The 27,500-nt window shown below is 45.3% G+C and overlaps 6 protein-coding genes across 14 annotated transcripts in view; 3 read left to right on the top strand and 3 right to left on the bottom strand.

The window, feature by feature from the left end:
- Window positions 1-1,039, bottom strand: part of LOC125953722 (60S ribosomal protein L18) — a 3,635-nt gene extending 2,596 nt beyond the window's left edge. Inside the window, exons 1-3 of the mRNA XM_049683472.1 lie at window positions 820-1,039; window positions 658-751; window positions 1-451 (exon numbers count right to left, since the gene is read on the bottom strand). The exon at window positions 1-451 is cut by the window's left edge and continues 49 nt beyond it. Coding sequence (XP_049539429.1) covers window positions 1-451; window positions 658-751; window positions 820-945 — 671 coding nt within the window. The 5' untranslated portion in view covers window positions 946-1,039. The remainder of the gene's footprint in view (window positions 452-657; window positions 752-819) is intronic.
- A 728-nt stretch (window positions 1,040-1,767) lies between these two features.
- On the top strand, window positions 1,768-2,488 carry LOC125955155 (uncharacterized). The gene is made up of 2 exons (XM_049686109.1): window positions 1,768-2,035; window positions 2,118-2,488. The coding sequence occupies exons 1-2, from the start codon at window positions 1,911-1,913 to the stop codon at window positions 2,299-2,301; spliced, it is 309 nt and encodes a 102-aa protein (XP_049542066.1). The 5' UTR covers window positions 1,768-1,910; the 3' UTR covers window positions 2,302-2,488.
- Window positions 2,293-6,825, top strand: LOC125955146 (structure-specific endonuclease subunit SLX4). The gene is made up of 5 exons (XM_049686092.1): window positions 2,293-2,416; window positions 2,525-4,089; window positions 4,177-5,708; window positions 5,777-5,929; window positions 6,032-6,825. Exons 1-5 carry the CDS (start codon window positions 2,304-2,306, stop codon window positions 6,131-6,133), a joined length of 3,465 nt encoding a protein of 1,154 aa, XP_049542049.1. The 5' UTR covers window positions 2,293-2,303; the 3' UTR covers window positions 6,134-6,825.
- A 656-nt stretch (window positions 6,826-7,481) lies between these two features.
- Window positions 7,482-8,569, bottom strand: LOC125955153 (uncharacterized). 4 transcript variants are annotated; one of them, XM_049686105.1, is made up of 5 exons: window positions 8,510-8,549; window positions 8,427-8,453; window positions 8,173-8,347; window positions 7,979-8,096; window positions 7,482-7,909 (listed from the first exon to the last, which is right to left on the bottom strand). In XM_049686105.1, the coding sequence occupies exons 3-5, from the start codon at window positions 8,175-8,177 to the stop codon at window positions 7,583-7,585; spliced, it is 450 nt and encodes a 149-aa protein (XP_049542062.1). In that variant the 5' UTR covers window positions 8,178-8,347; window positions 8,427-8,453; window positions 8,510-8,549; the 3' UTR covers window positions 7,482-7,582. The 4 variants fall into 4 exon arrangements, with proteins under 4 accessions (XP_049542062.1, XP_049542061.1, XP_049542060.1 ...); XM_049686104.1 differs by lacking the exon at window positions 8,427-8,453 and having other exon boundaries at window positions 8,510-8,569; XM_049686103.1 differs by lacking the exon at window positions 8,427-8,453 and having other exon boundaries at window positions 8,477-8,550.
- Window positions 8,570-10,677: 2,108 nt separating this feature from the next.
- On the bottom strand, window positions 10,678-11,619 carry LOC125955154 (Golgi-associated plant pathogenesis-related protein 1-like). Of its 2 annotated transcripts, XM_049686108.1 has the most exons (4): window positions 11,480-11,619; window positions 11,303-11,330; window positions 11,093-11,213; window positions 10,678-11,031 (listed from the first exon to the last, which is right to left on the bottom strand). In XM_049686108.1, the coding sequence occupies exons 2-4, from the start codon at window positions 11,305-11,307 to the stop codon at window positions 10,714-10,716; spliced, it is 444 nt and encodes a 147-aa protein (XP_049542065.1). In that variant the 5' UTR covers window positions 11,308-11,330; window positions 11,480-11,619; the 3' UTR covers window positions 10,678-10,713. The 2 variants fall into 2 exon arrangements, with proteins under 2 accessions (XP_049542065.1, XP_049542064.1); XM_049686107.1 differs by having other exon boundaries at window positions 11,303-11,617.
- A 1,276-nt stretch (window positions 11,620-12,895) lies between these two features.
- On the top strand, window positions 12,896-25,724 carry LOC125955149 (uncharacterized). 5 transcript variants are annotated; one of them, XM_049686096.1, is made up of 6 exons: window positions 12,896-12,967; window positions 17,053-17,287; window positions 22,791-22,923; window positions 23,456-24,309; window positions 24,380-24,703; window positions 24,770-25,724. In XM_049686096.1, the coding sequence occupies exons 2-6, from the start codon at window positions 17,250-17,252 to the stop codon at window positions 25,143-25,145; spliced, it is 1,725 nt and encodes a 574-aa protein (XP_049542053.1). In that variant the 5' UTR covers window positions 12,896-12,967; window positions 17,053-17,249; the 3' UTR covers window positions 25,146-25,724. The 5 variants fall into 5 exon arrangements, with proteins under 5 accessions (XP_049542053.1, XP_049542055.1, XP_049542054.1 ...); XM_049686098.1 differs by lacking the exon at window positions 12,896-12,967 and adding an exon at window positions 12,975-13,189; XM_049686097.1 differs by lacking the exon at window positions 12,896-12,967 and adding an exon at window positions 12,975-13,194.
- The last annotated feature ends 1,776 nt before the right edge of the window (window positions 25,725-27,500 follow it).

Genomic DNA, 27,500 nt, shown 5'->3' with positions numbered 1-27,500 from the left:
GGATCATACAGTCCGGTTGAGGTACAGTTCGTAACGTCGCTGATGTGTTCTACTGGCCTTGTGCGATCGCTTCCTTGTCGCAAACGGTAAAGCAACCAAGAATCAATGGTACCGTACAGAACGCTTCCAGACTTGAGGTCCTCCTGCACTGCCGTATTATTCTGTAGCACCCAGGCCAATCGTAGCGTTACCTGGGGGTTCATCAATTTAATCACACTTCCAGCTAGAAATCGTTTACTGCGTGTGAAAAAGTGCAAGAAACTAGCACCAAACTTTAACAGCCGTAAGGTCAAGCTCCCATTCCATTGCTTTACAAGGTCATCAGCACGAAGGTCCTTCCAGGTGATGAAATTGTGATAGGTCTCGCCGGTCTGCCGGTGCCAACAGGTGAAGCTGTTACGTTGAGTCGATATGGCAAGGCATGTTAGCTGGTTGATGCTTAATTTGGCATCTACGGATTGAAAGAAAAGCGAGGAGTTTACAAGAAATGTTTGAAAAATGTCCACTGCTTCAATCGAGCAAAGCCGAATAAAAATCCCTTCTGCCTAAGGTCAGATAACATTATCAAAGATTAGATAACATTATCCAGGGCAGTCGGCGTAAGTGGTCGGTTTTTGTACGATTAACAATACGCTGTGGTTGATTTTCGATACTCACCTTCGGTGGCTCGCTTGATCGTTTTCAGCACACTCGCCCATAGTTTATCTGGATTGATTTCAACCCAACCAGGGGCTGGGTAGAGTAGATCGACCTGACGAACAAGAGAACAATGTGAAGGTTAAACTAATCACTCCGCCCGGATGGGTTATTCGGTCCTACATGATCATACGCCGTTCCGACCGTAACTGGTTGTCCGTTTTTTTCGGCAGCATAAATGAAACATCGTATAGTGGTGGTGCCAATGTCGAGCGAGGCGATGTGATACACTGCCGTACAACCTTCCATTAGAAAAGTGCTCCAATTCAATGGTTGAGCGGGGCGTGCGGCAGTATTTTTGAATTCAATGAACCTCACAGCCACTTAACTTAAACCACTTGAAAATGGGGTTGCCGCACACGCAGAGCAACAAATCACTTCCGATCGCTGATAAGGACTCCGGCGACTGCCGGGCTCTCGAGCACGCCCCAATCGCCGATGCCCGGCGATGCGCAAATGGCTAGGCTTCATGTGTAGGATGTAGATGTGTTGAGGACCGTAGTAAAGCTTCTCCGCTCCGCCGTCTCACGTCAACGCATGCGACCATACCGGAGCCCCACTTAATGTTCACGGATTGCAGAGCTTATGCCGATAAATCGATTTGCCTCGGTATTTAAGCGCAGGTAGATCATGGAACTGGGCGCTGTTTCGTGAAGCTGTGATCGATGAGAAGAGGAACGGATTCAGTTAATGAGTTAGCCGGAAATGAAGTCAATGTTGGTCGCACTTTCGAAAGAAACGCATAAACGAAAGTGGTGTGAAACATGATATGCTGAAATCCAACCCACTAATCGAACTACAACGATGTAATAAGTCTTAAAATATGCGATTTTGTCGCAGATAACTGCGTACAATCTTACCCGGTAGGAGCAGAAAATTTGACGACAGAAGTTCTGGCACAAGTATACCACATTTAAAAGAACTTTCCCTAAGCTTAACTCTTCACTTTAACGATTTTACAGACATCCTCGTACAGATTTATCCTAAAATTAATCCCGAATTATACGCGGGCCATAAAAATAAAAAAAAAACAACAACTGACAGCCGATATCAGTTGATTTGACAGTTGATGGTGTGCATGTTGTTTTGATTCGGTGAAGGAAATTCTCCAGTTTTCCGGGTTTTCCGGGTTTTCCGGTGATTTTGCGGGCAGATTTTCTGTCCTCATTTGCTAATTTTACCTTGTGTAGTGTGATCGTTGTCAATATTGGGGCATGGGCGGTGTGGACACGAGTCGGTGGAAGCCGCGCCGTGCAAAGGGAACCGTGATTTTCAAAACGAGAAACCAATTCGCTTGGGGAGTGATAGCAGCCGGCACGGTTATCTTTGGAGTAGTTTAGTAGGTTACCGATTGTTTAAGGATCCCGGGGGGATGATTTAATTTACGGATGTCCTTTCTTTGCGCTTTTCCCATTCTGCAGCTCCATCGCTAGTTACATTGGAGGTGAAGAGCTCAAGCAACGCATGCAGAGAGATTTTTACGAAAAGACTGAGGAGGAGATCGATCGAAGGAATCTGATGCGATTCAGTTTGGTGGCACCGAAGCGCGGCGACACTATCCGGAAGCTTTTGGAAGAGGAAAAGGACGATCAGGCCCGGAAGTAATCATGAGTAGGAGGATCAAGTACGCCAAATTAAGGCTAACTAAGCCGAGCGATGGTCCGGCAAAAACCTGCTCACACGGCGTCGACGAGGGAGCTCCCGCACCAGCCGACGAGGGGTAATACTAGTAGAAGATAAAAGGACTAGATTTCTGTTGTAGTTCGTAACTAGTCAATAAAGTAATGGTTAACGAAAATGATACTCATGTTTTTTTTCTTTATTTCAGCGGGAATAGCTTAAAAACCGAAAAAAGCTCAAAATATTTCTTACACGGGTTGGCCGAAACTTGTTCCAGCCAGGGGACGTTCGTTGAGGCGGAGGTCGGAGAAACAAGCGCAGAACTGGTGGAGTGCGATATTCAAAATTCGCGCCGAAGAAGCACAGATGTGTCCGAATCAAACGCTGACGATGGAGCAAAACTTCCCAAATTGCGAAAGAAGGCCGCGGCCAAAGGGAACACGTTGATAAGCAATTTTCTAAACAGTCAACCTATTGCGCAAGATGACGATTTTGAAGAATCGCGACCGATTGCCCCTCCGATGAAAGCGAAAACAAAAGTTCAGCGTGCGAGCAAGAAAACTACGTCCAGCCGACGACCGAGGAATCAATCAGATATAAGAAAAGTGTTCAGTAAATACAAAAATGATCACGAGGTGCTACAAGAATTGCTGAAGGAGCATAGTGAATCGGACCGGATTGATCCGGAGCAGCTACAGCTAGCAATAGCAATGTCACGATCCCTGGCGGAATGTGACGGAACACGAAATGCTAGCACTGATAATCTATCTGAACAATCTACTAGCGATTCGCTTTCATCAACCGAACGACGAATAGTGGGCATTCGGACCACTTTGGAACAGTTTGGGTTTCGGTGTAAAAATAGCTATACAGATTATGATTTGAATGTGATTTTCGGTAGTGCCGTTTGTAAAAATGTAAAGAAAATCAAACATAGGCGCGCAACTAATCTAATTCAGCGATCCGCTAAGGATTTGATGGAGTACATCGAAACACGAGTAAAGAAAATATTTCCGGCTGAAATGCTGGCGATAGAGAACCATTCTGAGGCTTGCACTAGCCCTGGATCGTGCTTAAGCCATTTGTTTTGGATTGCCCAGACGGATCAAGCAAGTATGAACATTATAGAGAAATACTATGTTCCAGAACTGTTAGAGATGAATCCAGCACCCGTCGGCTTCATGCTGAAGGATTGGAGTAAAATTCCTGGGAGAGAACCAACCCCTGAGAGGGCCTGTTCAAACGATTTTGAATTAAATGCTGCAGATCGGAAAGTGGAACCGAACAGAGCGTCCTCTCCGGATTTATTCGAAGATTGTGCTGATGCTCATGACAATACAGCCACTGCTGAAACAGCAGACAATAGTGAACCATGTGAAAGATTCTCCATTGGCGATAACCATGCCAAGGCTGTTCCTCAGTTTTATCCAAGCGTACAGAATGATCAACAAACTCAAAATTTAAACAAAAGCCATTACCTAGAAGATCCAAGTGAATGTCACCAAGTGAATGAAACCAATTACAGACAAAATCAGACTCTAAATTGCAGCAGTAGTGCGGATCGACCGATTTGCAGCCCCACGCAATGCACTGCTCTCACTATTGATTATGATTCTAATGAGGACGATAAATTTGTCACTGCATCGGAAGAGCCTCAATATGCTGAAGGCACTTTTCATCATAGCACGGATAACATATTCGATGATACAGATCCAGATCCTACCGTAGATCCAGATCCCATTGTAAGCTTTGAGGTGTATTCCAGCGAAGAAGGTAATTATTTAGATCGTGAACTCGGCAGCTTTTGTTGTTTGCCAGAAGCATAGTATAGAGAATATTGTTTTTTTTTTTACTGTCTAGAGAAGATTTCTGCAGCTTCAAAAGTACCAGCTGATATGGCTTCTCAGAATGATTGTCCCGATTTAGTAACCCAATCGACATCGCAATCACAACAGGATTTAATTAACATACCCAACAATCCCAGTTACCAGCTACCGCAGAATGGCGCAGGTTGTGAAAACATAGAAATATCGAACAGTGCCTCGCCAGTTGCGAAAGAACCGTTGGTAGCTGAGAAGAAACTATCCTTCCATCGGATTGCAATCAAGGCTCGACTGAGTGAGGCTTTGGAAGGGAAGAAAGATATGATTGAAACGGTAGATCTATTAGAAATCGACGATGCTGAATACCATTCCGAGTCGCAGTGCAGTATGGTGCAACAAGAAATGCAGGATGATGTTTTGGAAATCTCCGATGATGAGGTGAATTATTCCCTGCGCAGATTATCATGTGCAACCACGGACGAAAGACCGTTACAAGAAGTTGAACAACGTTTAGACGAAGATCCAGAGTGTACAATAATATACCAGCATGATTCACCGGTTATAAACCACGATCACGCGCTTACTAGCTCTTTAAAACCCCGTGAAAATATTCTCTCTCCTTCTACCAATGAATTGTTAGATGAATCAGAAATTTTGCAAAAAGAATCAAATCGGTCTATTACCGAAAACGTCGCCGAAGATACTATAGCATATTTGTATAACTTGGTGAAACAGTTCAACCTACCCCCATTAGGAAGGCAGAAAGAAGAAATCAATGAGGACTCTGCGGCGTTAAGTGAACATCATAATGAAATAAGTTGCTTGTCTAAAGACGCTACGGTAAACAGGAGCACCCATTCAACGAACGATCACAGTAGAACTGCTAAAGCAACAACTGGAAGGTTGTCAAATTTTCTGCAACATTACGAAGAACCGTTGTTTGAAGAGCACGAGATCGAAGCAGAAACATTGACAACACAAAGCAGCTTTCGTGAGGTACCAAGAATTGCTAGTAAAAACAGTGTAAAAAGACTTAAATCGTTTCATCACTTTGATTCGCCCAAGGAAGGTGGTCGATTAAAACGAACAGCGTCTGAATCTGGGGGTTTTTCGGCTTCAACACCGAATGAAAGAGAACAGTTGGTAAAAATGGATCGCTTTAAGGAAAAATTTGAGCACTTAAAGCTATATAGCAATTCGTTTCGAAAGTCTGAATTTGTTATCAATATGGTTACTGAGGACCCTCCGAACTACGATGCTATGTCAGTAACTGAGATTGAACGCGAGCTTTTTAAATATGGTCTAAAGTTATTGGATCCCGAGAAAGCCGTAAAGGTGCTCCGCCATATTTACAATGAAATCCATCCATTCGTGAGAGTGGTTGAGAGAATAAATGCAGTCATCTGCCCAGAAGATTTGGATAGAAATAACGATCAACGTGATCGACAAAATATTGTGGTACATGCTAGTGCAAACAATCAAGTAGGGTCGTTGCATTCTAGAATATGTGCCTTTAAATTGAACATCGATGAACCAAACATCATTTTGTCATCTAAACCTCGAAAGAAGGTAAGGTAAATCTGGCTGTCTCGCGACTCCCTCCTTTTTAACTTCATCGGTAATCCATTTCTTTACAGATGAGTTGGTGTACGGTTCCTTTACATGTATCTTTTTTCAACATGATATCAGAGAACCGAATGTTACAGAGACAGATTTTGCGATACGAACCTGTGAACTTGGATTACATTCATGCAACATTGAAGGAGGCGGATTTGCGCTACGAAATAAATGTAACTCATGAAATTAAAATGCATTGTTTAGATTTGCGGGAGTACAGGTAGGGGAAGCTATTAACCATGATCGTTCTTTTTTTTTTATCGTTCTATTCACAGGATCTGATTGCTTTTTTGGATAAACATTGTATAACATTTCGGAGCGCGGCTTCCAATGGCGATCGTTCGAAAGGAAGAGGATCAAAGGTTGGAAGCAAATAGTGAAACAGATATAGCTAAGGTGCGAGGTTCACTATTGAAATATAAAAGAGCTGTTTTGTAACATATTTTCTAGCTAGCTTTCTGGCAGTTTTATTGTATAAAAAGAACAACATGGCGCTGGTAAACAAGCAGCATCCCCAATTCTTTTTTAATGAATTAAATAATTTAAATAATTTATATTATAATTCCTAATTTTGTGTAAAACCAATTATGAAGCCCTATCATGAAATAACATTACTGTGGAATTGTCCTATAACGTTACCGCGAGGGTAATAATTACACACAACAAAGCACATATCCTTTTCTTTGGCAAATCCAACACCAAGACGATGCGAATCCTTCCAAACAACTTGCGTGTAGTGACCAATTTTGGTAAGGTCGGTGCTTCCTAATTTAATTTCGTTGTACCACGAATCCACTACTTTCTTTCCACAAAGACTCTTCTTGGATTTGCATTGGTATAGATTTTCCCCATAGCTGTGGCCCGATTGATGCTCCAAAGGATTGCGTTTTTTATCAGCGCGATAACGGTCTCGCATTTTCTGTTGAATTATTGCCTTATACAATTCTGCACATAATCATAATAAATTCTTTGAAACTTACATTTGCCCATTCCTGAGCAAAATTGCACAGATTATCACAGAGATCTAGCGGCGGGGCTGAATGTTTCTTGCGATGCACGTTGTGTTGGTTTAGCACCGTTTGCATAAACTCCGGGAAACTGTTTGGGAGAGAAATGAGAAAAAATCGGTTATCGTTAAAAGGTAGTGGAACTATGCCACCTTACCTCATGTTGGTATGTTTGCAAATGTAGAAAATCATATAAATTGAGCCATTTTATACAAGCTTGGAGCAGTGTGTCGTTCAGAGTCAGGAAACAGGAAATTATCCTTCATTCATTCATGCATGTTCGAGAAATACTACATCAAAGTTTCCCACTTGCATAGTGCAATTCAATAAAAGCGTTAACTGATAAATGAATGTTTGGTTTGGTGTGAACATACTCTCGATTGACGCAAAACACTTTCACGTTGACTAATAGCTGTTATTTCCATCTGTCTCTTACTTCCCCATTAATTGTATGACGTATGAAGCGGTGTAGTCTATGTTATTCGATTCTGTTATTTGGTATGTTATTCGGTCTTTCTGTGCTAAGAGATTAGAGAATTGGGAATAATCAATCACACCTTTGCATACATCATTCGTAGATGTGCAATGAGCGGCTTGCGCTGTGCGTTGTGCGCATGATTCCTTTGTTGGATATGGTTGCTTTTGATTCGGACTTAATGAATGTAAAAAATCGTTAAAAAGGTTTTGCTTTTCTTGTTTTTTATTATTGGCACAAGTAATATGAAACAGATGTAGATTGAACCCGTATTAGATTAACTATAATGCCAAGAATAGGCATCTGGGATCATATATTATTGTTTTTAATAGTCTTTGAGCAATTCAGTTACTACGTGGTACTACATTTTGAGCGTATTGGGACCCAAAGTTACCAGGTGGGTCGTAGTTACAAACTACGTAGACGCTTGTACCTCTTTTAGCAATACCGACCCCTAGACGTCGCGAGTTTTTCCAAACAACCTGCGTAAAGTGACCAACTTGCGAAAAGTTGGATGGTTGGGAAGCTCCGAACCGGTAGTACTTTATTTCATTGTACCAGCTGTCCACTGCTGCGTTGCCCGTCACATTCGTGTTTCCGAATGATGCGTACAGATTCTCTCCATACTTGTTATTTGATCGATGCTGCATTATATTCCTGCTTGCGAGAACCTAGTTTGAGCAAAATAGAGTTTTTATTGTGTTTAATGTTTCCAGCATATCAATTTAAGTGGAACTTACATTTGCCCATTCCTGTGCAAAGTTGCAAAGATTTGAATCGAGTGCTAGGGGAGCAGCCGAATGACGCGCTCGAAGCGTGTTGTGGCGCTCTAGCACCGCTTGCTGAAAAGTGGTGAAGCTGGTTTGGAAAGAAATGCAAAAGTGGATTAGTGATAAGCGCTTACATATGGATTTTGACTAGTTGAACCTAGTACCTCATGTTGGAACGGTCTGTAGGAACTGCCGAAAAAGGCCTTTAATCAACTCTTTATATAGTAACCAGACAAAAGGTTTTTAGGGTGCGTTATCGTTCAGTCCCTAGTAATCGTTATCTAAGCAGCACTAGGAATTCTTCGAATCCTAGGAAGTTTCTCGCAATAACTTGAGGTTCTGTGGTCATGGTGTAAAGAAACACAAAGGTAAATGCATGCTCTTTTATTGCTCCAAAATGATACGCGCGTCCCCTTACGACTAGAAATACTGATGATGTTTCCATCTAAAATGATACAAAATAATGACCTCACTGTTAAATGGTAAGTATGTTGAACAAACCGTTAGAATGCTAGCGCGATGGACGATACTCGGCTTCTCGCGTTTGATTGCAGAATTGGGGATAGCGGAATGCACGGTAATATAAATTATTATCAGTCGACGCTACAATGTACTGGTCGTTGTGACAATCGCGTCGCCTGCGTGAGAACAACGCGACACGTTCACAGTGATGTCTATTGTTTTGCGGAATTCTGCTGGAGTCGATTTTATAGAATCTTCTAGGTTTCAAATACTTTTGTTCAAATAATTAATGCCCTTTTTCAGAGCCTCGTCTATCGGATCCATTGATGTCATTTCAAATGATTATAAAAACATTATTGGGAATACTCGCATGAAAATCACCATTTTGAGTTGAGCAACAGATAGTTGGTGTTGGTTCCCTGCGGCGATAACAAGTAATAGGTCGATGTCGATGGTCGATAAGTCATAGCATTTATAAAACATTTGACCTTGATGGATGAAACTGAGTTGTAACATTTTATGGTGTTTGAAAAGACTTGTGAGTCGTATGATTAAACTTTGAACTTTGAACAATGATAAACCGAATACAATAGAAATTTATATAGCAAAATCAAAAGCACACTTCCTGATAAGTTGAGATAATCGATTACTGGGAATTTTATGTTCTTTTCCAAGTGGAAGTGAGCTGCCTGACAGAGGGATGTCAACGTTTTTTTTTAATCTATAAATGATTACTTTTTCACAGAACTTAAGATAGCATAGAGCTTAAAATGTGACACCGATCAAAGGTTGTACGCATGAAGCAATTTTGATGGGATGCACAGAGATTGTGATTCCATTGATAACGTCCAATTTAATTCCTCTTATTAGGAAATAACTGAAGCAAGCTACCGGTGAACTCAGGAGAGGATGACACCTCAAGAATGACGCAGCGACGTAGTGATTCAATCGAAATCACATCGAATTGTTTATCAGCTCAGTTGGATGTTATCAGAACGATGATGTCATTGTTTGCTCATTCACTACATAATAGACTGCACGTTAAACGTTTGGTTGAAATCAAGGGCTTGTTTTATGTCATTGTTGCACTCACGGAGCCCCTCGTGCAAAGCAAGTATGCACGCACGTTTTACATCGTTCACTGACCTTTCTCAAGGGTGAGCGCCACTGGTTGGCTGAAATCGATTTTGTGCCATACTCCAAGACAAGGGTACTGGGCTGAGCACGTGACTGGTGAAACTCATTATCCGATCCGATCCGATGGGTCCTGTAAAGTATGACTGCTGGGTGAAGAATTTCGAGTTCATAATTAGACACCCCGGGGGAAATGACCGAGACTCTTTGTCCCTAATGGCCAACAATCGATTAGAAATGAACCTGTAAAGGTACTCTGCCATATTTACTGCGAAATCCATCAACACAGAAGGAAAATCATATGGAATCCTCGATTGACATATGGAAAATATTTTTGTAAATACTAGAAGCTACAGTAATGTGGGCAAAAGGAAAAGGACCAATGGTCGAAAACACATACTAAATGGTATGTGCCTCAGATGCGAATTTTATCATTTCAATATAATACAATTAAACAATTGAGTGAGATTGAATTGAGGTAAACTAATAAAAATTTGAGTTTTTAATGTACTAAAAAATATACATTATTTATTAACTTAATCTTGTGTTAATCAATTATTTTGCCCTGTTTGGAATTGTGGGAACAAGAAATGATCCTTCATTCATTTATGTTCGAGAAATAGTTTCCACAGTTTCCCATTTGCTTATGCGTTTCAATAAAAAAGTTAACTGATAAATGAATGTATGGTTTGGTGTGAACATACTCTCGATTGACGCAAAACGCTTTCACGTTGACTAATAGCTGTTATTTCCATCCATCTCTTACTTCCCCATTAATTGTATGACGTCTGAGGCGGTGTAGTCTATGTTATTCGATTCTGTTATTCGGTATGTTATTCGGTCTTTCTGTGCTAAGAGATTAGAGAATTGGGAATAATCAAACACACCTTTGCATACATCATTCGTAGATGTGCAATGAGTGGCGAAACTCGTATAAGAAGGCTGAGATTCATCTTTCAATTATAAATCTGTGGTTTAAAAAAATGTGTATCTTTCTGGTAGTTTTATGTGTATAAAAAGAACAACATAGCATGGTGATAAAGCAGTAGCGATTTTTTGTAATATTTGATGTACTAATAATAATTTATTAAGCGAATGTTGTAAAATCCTCATTTAGCTTTTGGTTTATTTACATTATTATGGAATTTTTCTTCGTCAGCGCTAGGGTCATAATAACAAACAACGTAGCTTGTATCATCTTTTGTTGCAAAACCAACTCCAAGACGATGGGAATCATTCCAAATAACTTGCACGAAGTGTCCTGCTCTGCGATGTTGGTCATGGTCGTATGGTGCATCGTAATTGAAGAGTTTTTTTTCTTCGTACCAGGTTTCCACTACTTTCTTTCCACTAAGTTTGCTTTCGACGCATTTGAACAAATTTTCTCCAGTGGACTCATGATCCATGCTATCAAGTTCCGTTAGTTCCTGTTGACAAACTATTTTATGAAATTCTAAATATTTACGCAACGATTTGGTTGAAACTTACATTTGCCCGTTTCTCAGCACGTTCGCATAGAATACCACAGAGCTCTAGTGGAGGAGCTGAATGTATCTCGCGATACTTGTTGTGTTGGGTTAGCACCGTTTCTCGAAATTCCTGAGTTTGGCTAATTAGGCGAGAAGTAGATAGGCGTTAATTGTTAAGAGAAACTATGTTGGCTGACCGTTAAGAATTAACGAAATTATGTAATGTTACCTCATGTTGGTATGTTTGAAACTATACGCTGCAAATTAAACTCTTTAATAGAGGCTTCCGTCCAATCATTTGACTAACTCGCAAATTAGTATACTCCGCCAAATATAGTGTGATTTTTTCAACAAATGACATGTAACTAATGAATTAGAATCATATTTCTAGTAATGAATTACGCACCGCACGAATGGTAGTTCCCCAATGCTCGGCTTCTTGCCTTTGACTGCAGAAATTGGGATAGCGAAACGCAACTTAATATAAATTATTATCAATTGGCGCTACTGGTACTGGTCGTTGTGACAATCGCCTCTCCTGCTTGAGAACAATGTTACGCGACACGCTCACAGTGGTGTCTATTGTTTTGCAGAATTTCGGAATCGTACTGTCGCAAATAAAGGAAGTATTTTTAAAGAATCTCTTAGGTTTAAATTATTTTGGTTTAAATAATTTATGAACAATCTCAGCATTTCAAGATGCGATCATTTCAAAAATAAAAAAAACTAGGATGACAAATTTTGCGCTCATCATTAGTCAACTCGACCGACACTCTGAGTGAAGTGGTCGTGATTAGCTTTGTTTCTAACAGCCAATAATCGTATTGGTGGTGAGGTGGAAAATCCGAATAATGCACCACTTACTATATGCCACTGCATATCGTACACCCGAATGAAATGCCGTATAGATCGTGTTGTAAGAAATTAAACGACCATTTCAATTTATATGAATGCAATGACCAACTCCTGGATCTACACGAAGTGATTGTTGTTCAAAATCCGCAACTATCGTGAGCGTATTCGCTCCTATGCCTGGCCAGTCATCAGACGCCCGTTGAGTTTTCCATTTTTTCGCGCAACCATAAAATACAGTTTTGCGGTGACAGCTTCTTGGCACCGAAAACAGCCCTCCCGGAAAGCCCGGCAAAATCTCCTCGTTTTCGTGACTGGCATGAGAAGCGTAGAAAGAGCGTCAGCCTAGAAGGAGAAGGCAGCTGCGACACTGCGGATGCGTAAAGTGTCCGCGCGCGTACTACGTTTTCCGGAAAATTTGTACAATCGGCATCAACCGGGACCAGAACCGGTGTTCGGCGCCCAGTGGTACCGCGTGTGTTGGTATTCATTCATCGTTCGTCTTCCACTTCCAACCAGAACCAACGATTTGCCAGCCGAGTGGCCAGGCCGAAAATCGATATTGCATTCCATTATGCGTCCTCCAGGAGATGTTGGGTCTTCCGTGTGAATCTTTTAGCATGTTCCAACGGTTTGCGCTGGTAATTGTGAGGTCGGGTAGGTGTTATATGAGTGAACGCTTGTTTGTGATAACCTATCTTATGTACTAACTCCCGAGAACTGCCTTCACCTTCGCTACTACTTAACAAATCTTCCCCGAAATTCGAAAACACAACGCCCGTTACACTGGGGTGTTTGCCACATTATCAGCTATATGATGCGACCATCGCGAGGGGGAACGCATGGTGTAACCTTGATCTTGCCCGACCGCACCACGAACAGTACAAAACTCGACCCGATCCGACGGAGGCCTCGTCGTCCTCGTTTCGTGTATTTATGAGAAAACCCGAACGGTTTGTTGTCGCGAGTGGTGTGCCCTCGGAGTCTTTCTCAGTTCTGCGTCCGGGCGTTACGGATCTCCACAGTGGCACGGGCATGATAAGTTAGTCGCTAGTAGTCAGTAGCCGTCGGCGTCGCTGACTGTGTTTTTTTTTGTTTGGGGGTTTTCCGCAAAGTACCCGGTTCAGCAGTGTTATCAGTACTCGTTGGTTCTACGTTATTCCGGCGAGAGCGGTGCAATCATGAATTATTTATCATTTGGAAGCCAGTGCCTTCCGGTGTGCAAAGTACCGGCATTGTGTTGAATCACTGGAAGCTTAGTGTTGTAGTGTATTGAAATCTTATCAAAACCGTACCGTGTACCATGTACTAGAGTTAAGGCTGACGCAAGCAGCAGGAGAGAACATTCTCCATCCGAGGTCAATCCTCGTGCGTTATGCGGTAATCGTGATTCCCTCTGGGGCAACCGTTGCAGCAGGATGTTATGTTTAAACCATAAGCGACCATAGAGTGACCACCCATTAGAACGTGGTGTGCTATCGCTGTCAGGAAGGCAGTGCAACGATTGGTGCCGATGCTAATGAGTATTCCGAAGAAAGTTTGGGGAAGAAACAAACAAGTTTGCTGGCGGCGTGTGCCCTGTGGCTTAGATGAAACCTGAGCACGCGGCCGCCGGTGTCAAACGATCGATTGGAGCCGGATCCGGTACCCGATTGGGGCGGAGGTATAGCTGGATGGTACCGTTGGAGGAAAACACTGGCGGGATTGGTGGCAGTCAGCAAGGTCAAACGGTTTATTGGCTTGAGACTAATTTCAAGTGCACAATAGTGCGACGCGAGAGACGCGAATACATTACCACACCACAACCTTCAAATCAAAGCAGAAAACGATGAAAATGTCACAATCGCTGCCGAGATGACCAATTGCCGGCTGGATGATGGCCATCGTGTGTGTGGTTGCCCCATGCCACGCCAGCATTTCGGCCATGTTTACGACTCCATTGTACGCCCATCGGTCGAGATCAATGGCGTTGGAAAACTGAATCCCATCACCATCGGCGATGTGACTGCCATGACGATGCGTTCTTCTTGTTTTGCGTGTTGTTGGTAGGCCCGGAGAAGTGGCCACTCACCCGCGAGAGGGAACCAAGCGAATGATTTCTAACGATACAGTTTGACAACAATTCCATTCCGGCCCAAGTGTGCGAGTGCTGGACGGATTGTTTAATTTGCGCGACGCGTACCGCGGTGCCGCTGTCGCTGCCGCTGCAGTCGCTGTCGTGGGGGCCACCCCACGGCACACGCGAATCATCCAGCGGTGCTGAAGAGAATTCCTCCGGCAGCAGATTCGGGGGTACCTGTTGTTTGATTTTGGACACGCGAGCAGCTGGTTCAGGTGTTAATAATAGCCTCTGGAATGCGCGTGTGTGTGCTATTTCACGCCAAGCAGTGTGTATTGGCTTTCCCTGTTCCTAGTTTGGGCCGCGACACACGGTACAAAGATGGGAACACTATCACGAGGGCATTCAGGGAAGCCAAATCGTACGCTGGTGACACTCAGACGCTTTCCTGGATGGAATGCGAAGCCGTCCGATAACACCGTTAGCGGCAGCAATTCATAATTTACTTTCATTTTCATGCTATTGAAAAGCGTGTGCCTGTGGGCGACATTTTGGAATGACTCTCCTCCAGGGTGCGACAGAAGCCGTGCATGTTGTGTTTGGGTTGCAAATTTGATTGGAAAAATGAAAACGGAAGCCCCCCGATGAGGACGCGCTTCCCTGGGCTGGGGAAGGAAATGACCAATTTCCACTGCCGCACTCGATCGATATTCGGTTACTCATCGTTTTCAATCACATGGCAAAACCGGGTTGGGGGGTGTATCCGAGCGTCGCGTCCTTCTTTTGCCAAAAGCCATCCTCATACCACCGGCCTCTGGAGATTCCTTTATGTATGCGCGAACGCTGGAAATTTCTATCCGAGCAGGCGACCCACGCACACCGTTACGGTTCGTCGGCTTTTTCCCGTTGCCATAGTAACGACAGACTAGGGGACGATGGAAATTACGTTACGAGGGGCAGAAAAACGAGTGCCTGAAGCTGGGCAGGCGCTGGAGATGTCTTTCACTAATTTGGCAGCATCCTCGAGCGCGTGAGTACGCCGTGAACCGGGTTCTACTTCCAGGGGAGGGGGGAGGGGGGGGGGATTAATGGGCGAATTTTTAGCGTGAAGAAGCTGAAGGAAAAGTGAAAATATTGTTTTGGTTTCACTTTCACTTCTTGACTTTGTTGTGATTTTGAGAGCCTGGATCGGGAGCTCTCTCGTGCTCGAGGTTTGATTTCCTATCGTATGCATCTCCTCCGCAGCGTGCCCTTTCAAATAAGATTTATGTAAAGCGAAACGGAAAATTGGTATACCCCCCCCCCCCCCTCTTGCCCTGCTGAAAGAGGGTTGACAATATTTTGCGATCTGGAAATGGTTTTTTTTAATTTAGTTCAAACCGCTGCCTATGTTTGCTCTGCACCAACTCTGTACTGCTTTAGAACTGGCGTCACAAAAGCTGAGCAAAGCGCTATATTTGACCCAGTTTTAGTATAAAACCCTGCTCAAGTGAGCCCTTCTGCTGGATTGAAATCTCAATATTGTATGACCCTGCGGGTGAACCTTCCGGTATATTTGCTTTCAGGTTGATTCATCTTTCGCCACCGAGCCAGCCAGCCATGTGATATCGCTTCACAAGCCGGAATTGGTGGGTAGGCTGGTATCGCGAAGGAAAATGGCGGAACAAATAAATACACGGAGATGATGATGAGTTTCTGACTGGGCAATGTGGGCTGTAGTTAACTTTTCACCCATCTCCCCTTTTTTGCTGGTCATATAAAAGACATGAGGGTGGGGCGTAGTTCGGTTTTATAGAGTACCGTCGGTACAGACCATCCGTAGCTGACGGGAGGCACACATAGAACTGGTTTGTTTTAACGTGAGCCGCCAAGAGACCAAAGCCCCCTCGATTTAAAATCATGCAACGAAACGCGCCTCACCACTAGGGCTTCTCCAAATGGACGGTTTATGTTTGTCCAGATAACCAAAGCATCCATTTCCAAGAGACTCGTCCAGCACCAGAACCAGCGGCAGTAGCCTCAGCCGGAGTCGACCGGTGCTGCGGATGATAATAAATATGTTAATATTTGATGAGACAAAACAGTGCGAAAACAGGCTTCGCCGGTGTCTCGCGAGCTGGAGAGGTTGGTTGAATATTTGAACACATTCCTGGTGTCGGATAAGCACAAGAGCCCGGGTCACTGGGCACCGGGTGACGAATCCAGAAATGGGTGGCAGATTGATGCAGATTGATTACTCTTTCCGGTATCATTACCGAGTCGTTGCGAACACATGACATGTTTTTCTAAGCATCGTTCAATAAGAGGTTTAATTAGACCTGGCTTTCAAGGGCTACAATCATCTGATCATTTCGAAACGAGCATGATCCACAAACCAAAATCAACAATCATTCATTGTGTTTGTGGTCGCTGTTGAACTCTAAATAGCTCCCACTTTGGATCATCCCACATGATGCGCTCCAAAATTGTACTTTTGTTGTAGGAGGGAGACCTCAATTGAACTGGACGCCGTTTCCTAACCACGCGATGGAAGACGATGTGGTAAACATATCGTCGAACGTTGCTCAGCTGGAGAATTGTTTATTGTGGAACGTTCGCCATGGACGCGCCACTGCGAGCATCTCATGGCGGAGAGATGGCGTCTTGGAGTCGTTGCCACCGCTATCAGCGTCATCAGCGCCGGTGGTCGCGTCGTGACACGGTGACGGTGTAAATGCATCGACCGGAGACATGCTTATCGCACCGCAATCACCCCCACCAGCAATCGATGCAATTGATCTCTTCATCGGTGTTTTTCGAAGGAATTGCTTTGCTTGCCTGGCATCGTTGCATCGTCAGCTGCCGTTGTTAGGCCTGACGTCGATGACTGTGACTGTGGCTGAGACCTATATTCATCATCATGCAGCACCGTACCGCCATGGGGGCCTCATGGCGCGCAAATTAAATGCTTCGTAAAACTGGTTGTCGAGCGAACACGTGCTTTGCATTACAACGGGTCTGATCTCCTAGCCTGCCGCATCGTGACACCGATGGTAATTTGCAGCCGTCTCGTTTCTCGTTTCCTCAAGGTTCGCGCTGTCACTGACTATGCCAGTGCCAGAACATTGCGAGACCGGCAGATCTCGCTAAAAACGACAAAACAATCGGCCCCGGGAAAACAGTGCTCACAGTGAAAGAACGTAAAACGGACGCGCGAAACGTGTAAATTGTGCTTCCGCTCGTACATACGACGCCGCCGCTACGCCAGTGGACGACTACCGGAAGGATGGAGGTGTGCTGTTTGAAAATGGCATCCAGATGCAGGTAAATATTGTGCCGTACACAGACAGTTGCGTAGAACGCACGCTGTCCAAACGGTAAATGGTGGAGACAAACACATGAACCGCTCCTCATTTGCACCTTTCCCCTTATGTAGCTATGTTCAAGAACCGCAGCAGCGTGAGAAATGTTTAAATTGTCTCTGATAATAAGGTTGCTGTTGGCAAAGCCAGAGCCGGACCATGGCCAGCAGACAGCGCATTATCTCATTCCATCTCATTCTCGTTCAGGCCGGATGCTCCAAACAAGTATTTAGCGGCGCCAGAAGGTTATGGGGGGCAATTCGGACGAGTTCTCCGGTAATTAGGTGACGTAAAGCGTTCGGTGGACACTCAGAAGGGGGGGTTTGATCACCAACCAACCAGCAACAACAACAACAACAACCACAGGATCGCGATTGTTCTCGTAAAGAACGAAGCGCGCAATGTTTATGCAGCTTGCCACGCAGCTTGTGTGACAAACACACCGAGCGGAAAATAGATTATCCACGCGATTCAATTGAGTTTCACAGTGTTCGCGTGTTCGCGCTGGTTAGCATTGGCCTTGGAATTTGAGGGTGGGCCATGGGGATGCGATCATTTCGCTCGTGCGTCCAGCGTGTTGCTCTTCTGGAAACCATTATTAACGGTCACCAGATGGGGGAGGGAGGAAATGAGTGTTTTGCTGAATGAGCGGCCAGAGGTCGCATCTGAAGTTGAAATGTCTGTTTTTAGTGAACTTATGAACGCTGATCATCGTTGCAGACCAAATTTATAGATTTATTTATCCTCCCCATATCCCCCCAGGCGATCGGAAGCTAATGAGCTACAAATGGAATCAAAAAGGGGTTCGAGAACGCTCTCAAGAAACCCGCGTATGGTTTCAGCGCAGCAAATGGACACTACCGGATTCACAGTAGTACCCGAAGCATGCCGTACAATGGCCCAGTTTCGTGATGATCGCTACCGCATCATGGCGAGGAGATCGTGAGTGAAGGGCGTATACGCGCCAGCAAAATGCGTTCGATCGCTATCGCCGTTGTCGTGGCAAATGATGCGCGCTAGACTACCGACGGGGAAGGGGGGGGGGGGGGGTTGGTTTGCCATTTTCTACCAAACCGCGCCAACGCCAACGATCGTGCCATGGTTCTGCCATGGCACGGTACCATGGCGCTCGGATGAATGGAATGGAAGATGAGCAATTTATCACATCACAATTAGTAGGGTGTGCTAATGTCGGGGGTCGGTTTCGCCATTATAGCAAAACCAAGCGGGGTCTCGAGGCCCCACTGCCGTGGATAGCAATTGACTTTTTGAATTGTCGCACCAGCGCTCGTGGTACTCGACCTCGCGAGAGTCATAACCAACCCGATCGATTGAACTATGAAAAGTGGTGCAATTGCGCTCTGGTGCTGGTGGGAAAATGCGCTCACAAAATGGCCATTATTTTGTCGTCGCTATTAGGCCAATCGAAGCGGCTATTCGCGGTTGTCGGGAGGGCGAATGGCTTTTTGCGCGTCTAACAAATGTTTCATTTCCGTTCCGAGTCATATCGCGATTGTTTGCGAGTTACAGTCCCTGGCCTGGACCTCCAATCGAGTCTCATCAAGTTGCTAATTCCGTGAGATGCAGCTAGATAGGAAAGATGTTGATTCATGGTTGATTTCTCATAAATTCATGGGAAGGTTGTCAGTTTTTCGCAAACGGACGAGACTATCGAGCTAATTAGTTTCCTCATTATCAGCCAATCAGGAAAGGAATGACGCAATTGATAGCTGTTGGTGCTCACCTTTCGCTCACTTCCAGAGGTTTCCATCCACTTTTCCTGGCCAATTAACATTTCCCAAGTTCCAACCAATCGTTTACCTTTGCTTCCCCCATTCTCCTTGTTATTTAGTTCATTGAGCTTCGTTTAACACAAACTTGGCTCACCGTGGGTCAGAGTTTCAATCATCTGTTTTCATGGTGTAGTCGTGAGACTTCCAACATGAAAATGCGACCCTTCATCGGCGGTTCGGTTGAACGATGAAAAATGATACAAAGTAAGCAAACAAAAGTAAGATGGTCCCTTCGGAAACTCCCTCTCCATCGCAGCGGTGCGTGATCCCAGCCCCGTAGCATGATTGCCGCGAAGACGTGACAAAGTGGGCCCGACAAGCCGCCAGACTAAGCGTGCCTTCCCGCTGTGAGCCCACCACCTTTATGGTAAGGCTTCTTCTGTCGAGCAATTCATTATCCTCGAGCCGGTGCTTCTTCGAAATCACTTAACACCACGTCCTACCCAGTTTACTTAGAAGATGACGAAGGTCTGTGCCGCACCGGAGTAAGAGAGACATCATTTGTCAGACCAGGTGTGGAGTCTAGGGCTCGGTTTGTCTGTGGCTCGATGACACCATTTAACCGCTGGTTGATGGGAGCATAAGATGGAAGGTCTGGAAGTCATAGGCTATACCCTACCAGCAAAACGGCTATTTTACGCAGCGCCGGTTTTTTGCTAGCTCATCAGCGTTATGCTGGCGCTCCAACATTGCGCTCCAATCGCGATGTGCATGAGCATGTAAAAGCGTTCGTCCATTATTCAAATTCCGCGTGTGCGGGCGGGTTTGTTTGCACTTCATTCGTGGTGCGACCTTGACATTCGTTCGTAAAAATTGTTCATGTTTCCACCACAATCCATCATAGCAGCCGAGGGTGCGCAACGTGGGAAGCACTGTTTTAACGGCCTGCTGCGTTTCTCTCACTCAACGCGAAACTCCCCGATGGCTAGATGGATGTTGCACGGTGGCATTACTTTTCATGACTTTTCACGAATGGCAAAGTTGGGATGGAAATGCACTTTTTGCATTATAAACCGCAGTATTCCGCGGTGCGGCCGGTCTCTGATACACCGCCTTTGATAGCACCCTACCAGGGTTTGTGCAAACTTTTCGAAAACAAATTTACGAAACTTTAGCCTGGGCTGGCGCTTAGGGGTTTATTTGCATAAATGCATGACCATGCAAGGGTGCATGGCATTGGCAGCAGAATCGCGGGAAGGCTATAAAAATGAAAAATTACAGCTAAAGTTCAACTGTGCGACCACCATCGCGAGCCATCGCTGAGCTAGCAGTGGAATGTGTAACCCATGCTTCAACCTCAATTCTCGCGTTTCGCGTCTGCTCGCTTGGTATCGCGACGAGCACAGCGCTAGCGAGTAGCAGAACAGAAGCGCGAATGATGTCTTGTTATTTACTGGACTGAACCGTTGCTTCTGCAAACAAATGACTTGTTTTAAATGAATGTCACGATGCACGCTCTCCACGGCGTTCTTGTTGGTCATGCGGGCCAGAGGCCATCATATTCGTTTGGTGCCTTGGCGCTCATGTTCTTCGTCACCATCGTCATCATCGGCATCTTATCGCATGCGAACGGGTTGTTGCACTGTTGATAGTGTTGTGGCTGTCTGCGTCAAAAAGATAAGAAAAGTTCGGCAAGCAATTCCTTTGGGCCTGTTTTTTTTTTATCTCACCTACGACGAGAATACCAGCGGCGGGGCAATCGTAATGAGTCAATCCAGCGCAAAGGTGACCGAAGGTCTTTCCGATAATCGGAACGAATAATACAGAGTTAGTCAATTCAATTTGGTCGCTAACCTTCCAGACGATATAGAATCCCCCCCCCCTCTCCCCCCCGGGGGGCCGTTTTGGAGTGAATATGCACTTCATCTAACATCGATTACGACATCAATGGTGTCAATAATTGTGTAAACTTTTAAACATAAAGAGCCCATAGAATGGCCCCCGTTGACCATCCCCCTACGGACGGTACTAGTTTTTCAATTGAAATTGATTGCTAGCAGCGTTAGCCATGCTGGTGCGGATGATCTGCAAAACCTGATATAGAAACCCTTTCGAGGGAGCACCCTTAAGCCCTAGCCCTGTCGCGCATCGGCTCAGGGTTTATGCTGTTGAGCGAAGGGTGTCAACTTCTATGGAAGCCGTGGCTCGCTAACTGATTAACATGTGCATATGATTAACGCACCGGACATTTCCTAAAGCAAACACTCCTCACTTCTACTGACCGCCCTGTTTGGTGCAGCGGCCACCGTTTGGTTGAAATTCAATCTCCTTTTCCATCAGTTCCCGCTGCATAGCATTGGCGCACAGAGACAGATAACGAGAGAGACGAAAGAGAGAGAGAGAGAGAGAGAGAGAGAGAGAGAGAGAGAGAGAGAGAGAGAGAGAGACAGCGGTTTTAGTTAGAGATGTTTGCACTCACCGTGATCGTCCATCTTGATCGAACGCGAATGAATATTTTAACCTCAATTTATGATGTATTAATTATGGTGCTGTTACAATTATGAGATTAATTATCACCGGCAAAGGCTGCACGGGGTCTCTGAGTCGATGTGTTCGATCGGAGTTACCGCTGGTTTGGCGATCGTCTGTGCGTGTGTGTGAGTCACCGCAGGCGATCTGGAATGCAGAGATCGATTAATATTAACGAGGTGTCTATGATAGGGGCGGCAGCATAGAAGCATAGCACCAGCAGCAGCACAACTCACCCCTTCTGCTGTCCTGGTCAATAAATGCATTTCCTTTCCTGCAAGCTAGCGAACGGTTGCGTTGACGCGTACTCGCAGTTCAGCAACGTTTGCGTCATCTCGCACCCAACAGTCACCTCGAGCCGGTCTTGAACGTAGCAGGCTGCCTGCTGGCTGGTCCGTCTTCTTACCTCTCTCTAGTGGTGGTATCAGTTGGGTGAGAAAATGGAAGACAAAGTGTGGCAGACTTCGCGGTGACTACCGAAAGTGTTGCGGTGCCAACAATCGACCAAGTCCACGATCGACGATGACACCATTTGTTTGCTAATTAATGTAAGTGATTTGGTAAATCTTGTTCCCGAAAGCCAGTGGTTTTCACTGTGAAATACCGAGGAACTGGTTTTTGAGGGTACCGTGCGTGTGTGTGTGTGTGTGTGTGTGTGTGTGTGTGTGTGTGTGCATGCGAGATACATCAAGGATCATTAGGTGATGATGAGATCACTAAAAGTATCTAGCATAGGTCAAGCGATTTACGCCAAAAACAATATCTTTGGTCCATACAATTACGCCGTAGCACGTTAGTTGACAAGTCGGTAACCAGTCGATCTGGTCGATGATTATCGGTCAAAATATGTGCACCATTAGCGGGAGTTGATGGACAACGGAGCACACATTCCACGCCCTGTCCATTTCCAAGTAGAACACCTCGTTCGATGGCAGAGCAAAACCGTTTGCTATCTCGAGTTTATTGTGGGTCGTGGCTTGGTTCGGACACAGCAGCAGTGCAGGTTGATTATTGTAAGAAAAAACATGTGGCGCATTGGATCGTAAGTAAGGGATGCGACCACCTGCATGTCGCAAAAATTGAATAGCACCAGCACACGTCTGTCGTGGACATTGTTTCGTGTTTTGAGTTTGTCGTACATTTCAGTTGGAGCAAACATCTAACCGCATTTTCTTCTCTGCAAAAACGTTCTCCTGCTCACAGACCGACCCGTTCCATCAAGGACATAACACAGCTTTCATCGGCCGGCTCCTCGCACGACTGTGGTGCCTTATCGAGGGTCGTGATGGTGAGAAAAACGGATCAGCGCGTCATCAATCACAAGGGAAGCCAGAAGGTAAAGTAACATTTCGCTGTAGCCCCTGGAGTCGGATGCGCAAAAACAAGCAAAATGTTGTAATAAGTTGATTTGATACAATCTCGATTGAGTTTAGTGAATGCAGTCAGCATATCTGCGCATATGCTGCGACATAATAGGGGCCTCCTTTCTCTCTTTCGCTAGGACATTGTGGTCAGGCAACAGAGTTCATTTCGATGATGATGACAATGATGATGATTCGTCGTCGTTGAGTCGTCTCCACTTTTTACGCTCCATTTCGTGCAGTCCGCGTCGTGTGTCTGCCTGCTCACCGTTAAGCCTTGCAATCCATTCGGTTTGCGTGCTATCGCCGGAAACATATAAATGTCCGATTTATGTGTGTTTGATTTGGAGCGATAAATTTTCACTTATCCTTATGGCCTTCTCGTTGACGACGACGACGACGACTACGACGACGATGACTTTGCCTCGCTCTCCTTGGGGCCTTGCGTGTGGAGTGTTTGGCAATCCTTTCATTCGCTTGATTTCCTTTTTTCTCTCCTCCCTCCAGGATCCGCTGTGCGAGGTAATAACGATGGAAACGATACAGACATATAAGGGCCACAAGCCGGACCGGACGGTGGTGTTCAAGGAAAAGTACGATCTCACCGGCAACGACATGTCAAAGTCACTGTCGACTGGCAAGCTGGCGGTAGGTTCGCCCCGGCTTTCGATCTCCCCGTTACGCACGATCCTCACGACGAGTGCCGAGCTGGAGCGGACTCGTAGCGTGACTCCAACGAGTGTGAACGATCGGAATAACAACAGCATGTTGGCCACCGCGCCAGTGGCCTCGAAGCCAGCTAGTCCCAAAGAGCGTCCGTCCAGCGTGAAGCAATCGCTTGCTGGCGGTTGGCGACCGAAATCTCTTGATCGAAGCAACAATAACATTGCTGGCGGAAGTCCACGCAACTATCAAAAGAGTCCCTCTATTGGAACGCTTCGTCAACGGTCACCGGGATCGTTCAGTGGTTCTCAGTCGTCTCTGCGCAGTTCGTCCTTGTACGGTGAGTTTGAACGCGAGTGTCTGAAGGCACACAACGAGTACCGTACGCGGCATGGTGTGTTGCCACTGAAGCTTAGCAAACGACTCTGCCGGTATGCCGAAGAATGGGCCAAGGTAATAGCGGCACGAGGTGTGCTGGTCCATCGTAGTAACTCGCAGTACGGTGAGAACATCTTCTGCTCTTGGAGCTCTTCGAACACGAACGTCACGGTCAGTGGCCGGGAACCGGTTGAGAACTGGTACAGCGAGATTGACATCCATGTGTTTGGGAAGGAACCGGCCACCCTGAAGACTGGACACTTTACGCAGGTCGTTTGGAAGGATAGTCGTGAGCTGGGTGTTGGTATAGCGCGCAATCGGTTAGTAACTTCCGTTAACTATAACCTCGGCCAGTAGCCATTGGCTAATGCTCTCTTTTTTCTCTTGTAGCTCTGGACAGGTGTTTGTGGTAGCGAATTATGACCCTCCCGGTAACTACATTGGAAGCTTCGCGAAGAATGTACCGCCAGTCGGTGGGTTCGAGGTGCCAAAAATTATCGTGGACAAGCCGGCTTCCGCCAACTCAACGCCAACTGCTGCTGGAGCACTGAAATCATCCGTCAGCGTTCGCCCACGGCCAACGGATGGCGCAAAGATGGAGAAGCACGTGCGCATCGTGGATGAGAATGATCCTGATCAATTCGATGAGTTCTCGGTCGGTATGCTGAAGCATCACAACGAGTACCGTAAGCGACACGGTGTTCCGGACCTGATGTAAGTACACATCAGTGACAGCCTGCCTGGGACATGGGATTTACTTTCCCTATCTCTTTCCAACAGTTTGCACAAAGAGCTGGTACGGGACGCCCAGCAGTGGGCGGAAATATTGGCCCGCGATGATCGGTTTACCTATCGACAAAACTCCAAGTATGGCGAGAATCTCTACTGTCTCTGGTCGTCGGATCGCAATGCACGGCCGAACGCACGGGACGTTTGTCGATCCTGGTACGAGGAGGTGAAGCAATACACCTTCACCGCGGAACCACGCGGTGCCGTCAAGGGTGGTCAGTTTACGCAGATGGTATGGAAGGGAACGCAAGAGCTGGGCGTGGGGATTAGCCAAACGCGCAGTGGCAAGGTGATTGTCGTATGTACCTACTATCCGCGAGGAAACATTGTGGGTCAGTTTATGGCCAACGTTAGCAAGGCTCGTTAAGAGGTAGGGTGGTACTGCTGGCCATCAGCAGACCGGAACGCACACAGCACCGTACCTAATCAAACACTTTCGAGATAATCAGGAAACTTCGGAAGCCTTAATCCAGGAAACAGGAAACTCCATCCCGTAGCCATCTTTTTATCGCATTACGCACGCATCCAAGTAGCCCCGCATTTTAAGCATTTAAACCATGGTATCGCGTGGTAAGCAAGCGTCTCGGTAGAAGAAAGGGAGATCCGGTCCGAGCCATCCGATCGATGAGGTTTCTATTTTTCTAATCTGGATTGTATTGCTGAAACTTGGAACCGGGAAAGGCCATTTACAAGGGAACTTGCACGATGCCTTTTGGTCGCCGACGACGACGGTGACGAATGTTTTATAGAAATAGCTTTCATAAGCGATAGTACAACATAATATACATGCATTCACTTAATCCAGCACAAAAGTTACGGAATTCTGGGAAGGCCGTCGTTTAATGAGAAATAACCAGTCGTTGCCTGCTGCTTTACTGCTATCGCAATTCAATTCAACCGTTACCAATATGCACACGAAACAGTTCAATAAATCATGTAAAATCAACAGTTATTTAAACAAATCTCTTCAAAAACAATAATTTGTGGAGCTGTAGTGAGTGGTAGGAGTTTGAGCTTACCTCTTGCCACCGTTTAACTCACGAGAATTCCTGTGTGGACCAGCAAAATAGCCACAGTAAAGTATGGCCACGCATCTTAAACATCAACGGTCAACAGGAGTTGAATGCTTCAAAAGACTTCGATCGATGAAACACGGAACACCACGGGATCGTTTTGATGAAATTTTTATTTTTTAATCGAATAAGAATTGATAAAGTTGTGTTTTTTCTTCATTCCTTTTTGTATTGAACAAATTTTTCTTGTCGTGTTTTCTTTTACTGCGCACATGTGCGTGTTTGACTGTATATATATGTGTGTGTGTGTGTGTTATGTCTGTGTGGCTGTGAAGGTATGTGGAAGCGTGGTGGCGCAATTGTTGCCAAGACCAGCATTCGTTTACTTTATGCTTTTCTACGACACTACTAGAGGGAGGGGCGGAGGGGTTCCTATGGGTTCGAAGGTGTGGAGACAATTCACGGATTCGTTCGCGGTACTGCGATGATGGACCTATGGTCGCATCATATCGGTGCTAGTTTGGCTTATGAAACGAAACAATGCAAGGAAAGTTCACGAAGAGACAGAAACAACGCGTTACGCGTTGTGCTTCATATCCGGAGAGGGATTTGATATCGTCTTGATCTTTTTGCAAAAAGAAGTCTCAAAAATGGCTACTTAATAAGTTGATTTACCTCGCTACCCCACCCTTCGAATCCCAACGCACCCTTTCTGTCCATTCAGTATTCGGTGTCCTAGTCCCGGCTTTTGGTGATTCTGGTTTTACAAAGGGGAACGCGTTTTCTCCCTCTCTCTCTTATACTGTATATTACAAAAGTGTCGGATCAATTCCGCCCCGCTTACGTGACTAAGTTCCACGGTCAGTTACATTTGACCGCCAACCACCGTCCATCGTCAGCTCACCTTCTAAACTTTCTCTAATAGAACTTGCAACACCTTTCATCGACCACCATTCCACATGGATCCTCACCATACCCGGGGTCCACTGTTTAAGGCATTTTTTTTTTGTTGTAGTTGCAGTAGTAGTGTTTGTCTCAATCGGGTTTCCTCACTTACAAGTGTAGCTGGTGTCCCGTTTACGCTATGTTATGATAACAGCTACTTTCTCTGATCTGATCTGTCATGGTTTTGTTGGATGATGGCGTTAATGCTTTCTGCTTCTGTTTTCTCTTCGCTCCGTAATTGTTACCTTTTATCTTGGTCTCTTGCTAACGGTTTACTCCGAATCAGATACTCAGCGAATGAGTGTGCACGAGTTAGTTGGATTAGTAGATTTTTTTTATTAGCTTTCATTACAATCGAACTCTTCTTCTCATCATTATCCTTTACTGATAATATTGTTAGTTGACTAGTTAGTATGTTTGATGTACAATTTCCTCAACTGAATCTTCCCTGTTCCAGTTTCTTTCTCTCTCTCACTCTCCCTCTCTCTCTCTCTCTCTCTCTCTCTCTCTCTCTCTCTCTCTCTCTCTTTATGCTACTCGATTTTTACACAATCCACTTGGCCTATCCTATCCGATATCCATGGTCCATCTGGTCTTTCTAGTGCCTCACGCCTCAGTCTGGCGGCTACACCCTTATCTATCCATACGCCCCGCTACATACCCTTTTCTTTCCCTTCAATGTAAAGCGTTTACAGTATACCAAAGCGATGATTTTTTCTTCTGTTCAGATTCAGAGTTCTGAATGCGTGTATGTGTGTTTTTTT

This window comes from Anopheles darlingi, chromosome 3 (assembly GCF_943734745.1).
Source record: "Anopheles darlingi chromosome 3, idAnoDarlMG_H_01, whole genome shotgun sequence".
Classification (NCBI taxonomy): Eukaryota; Metazoa; Arthropoda; class Insecta; order Diptera; family Culicidae; genus Anopheles; species Anopheles darlingi.
This window is presented reverse-complemented; position numbering and strand designations above follow the sequence as displayed.

Excerpts from the sequence above, each read along its gene's own strand:
- LOC125955155 (XM_049686109.1), top strand. The coding sequence starts at position 1,911 with ATGGGCGGTGTGGACACGAGTCGGTGGAAGCCGCGCCGTGCAAAGGGA. Across the intron at positions 2,036-2,117 it reads GTTATCTTTGGAGTAGTTTA|CTCCATCGCTAGTTACATTG; the intron begins GTAGGTTACCGA and ends CCCATTCTGCAG.
- LOC125955146 (XM_049686092.1), top strand. The coding sequence starts at position 2,304 with ATGAGTAGGAGGATCAAGTACGCCAAATTAAGGCTAACTAAGCCGAGC. Across the intron at positions 4,090-4,176 it reads GGTGTATTCCAGCGAAGAAG|AGAAGATTTCTGCAGCTTCA; the intron begins GTAATTATTTAG and ends TTTACTGTCTAG. Across the intron at positions 5,709-5,776 it reads CATCTAAACCTCGAAAGAAG|ATGAGTTGGTGTACGGTTCC; the intron begins GTAAGGTAAATC and ends ATTTCTTTACAG.
- LOC125955153 (XM_049686104.1), bottom strand. Across the intron at positions 7,910-7,978 it reads TTGCACAGGAATGGGCAAAT|GTTCTCGCAAGCAGGAATAT; the intron begins GTAAGTTCCACT and ends TGCTCAAACTAG.
- LOC125955154 (XM_049686108.1), bottom strand. Across the intron at positions 11,032-11,092 it reads GTGCTGAGAAACGGGCAAAT|GAACTAACGGAACTTGATAG; the intron begins GTAAGTTTCAAC and ends GTTTGTCAACAG.
- LOC125955149 (XM_049686096.1), top strand. The coding sequence starts at position 17,250 with ATGGAGGTGTGCTGTTTGAAAATGGCATCCAGATGCAG. Across the intron at positions 17,288-22,790 it reads AAAATGGCATCCAGATGCAG|ACCGACCCGTTCCATCAAGG; the intron begins GTAAATATTGTG and ends TCCTGCTCACAG. Across the intron at positions 24,310-24,379 it reads GTTGGTATAGCGCGCAATCG|CTCTGGACAGGTGTTTGTGG; the intron begins GTTAGTAACTTC and ends TTTCTCTTGTAG.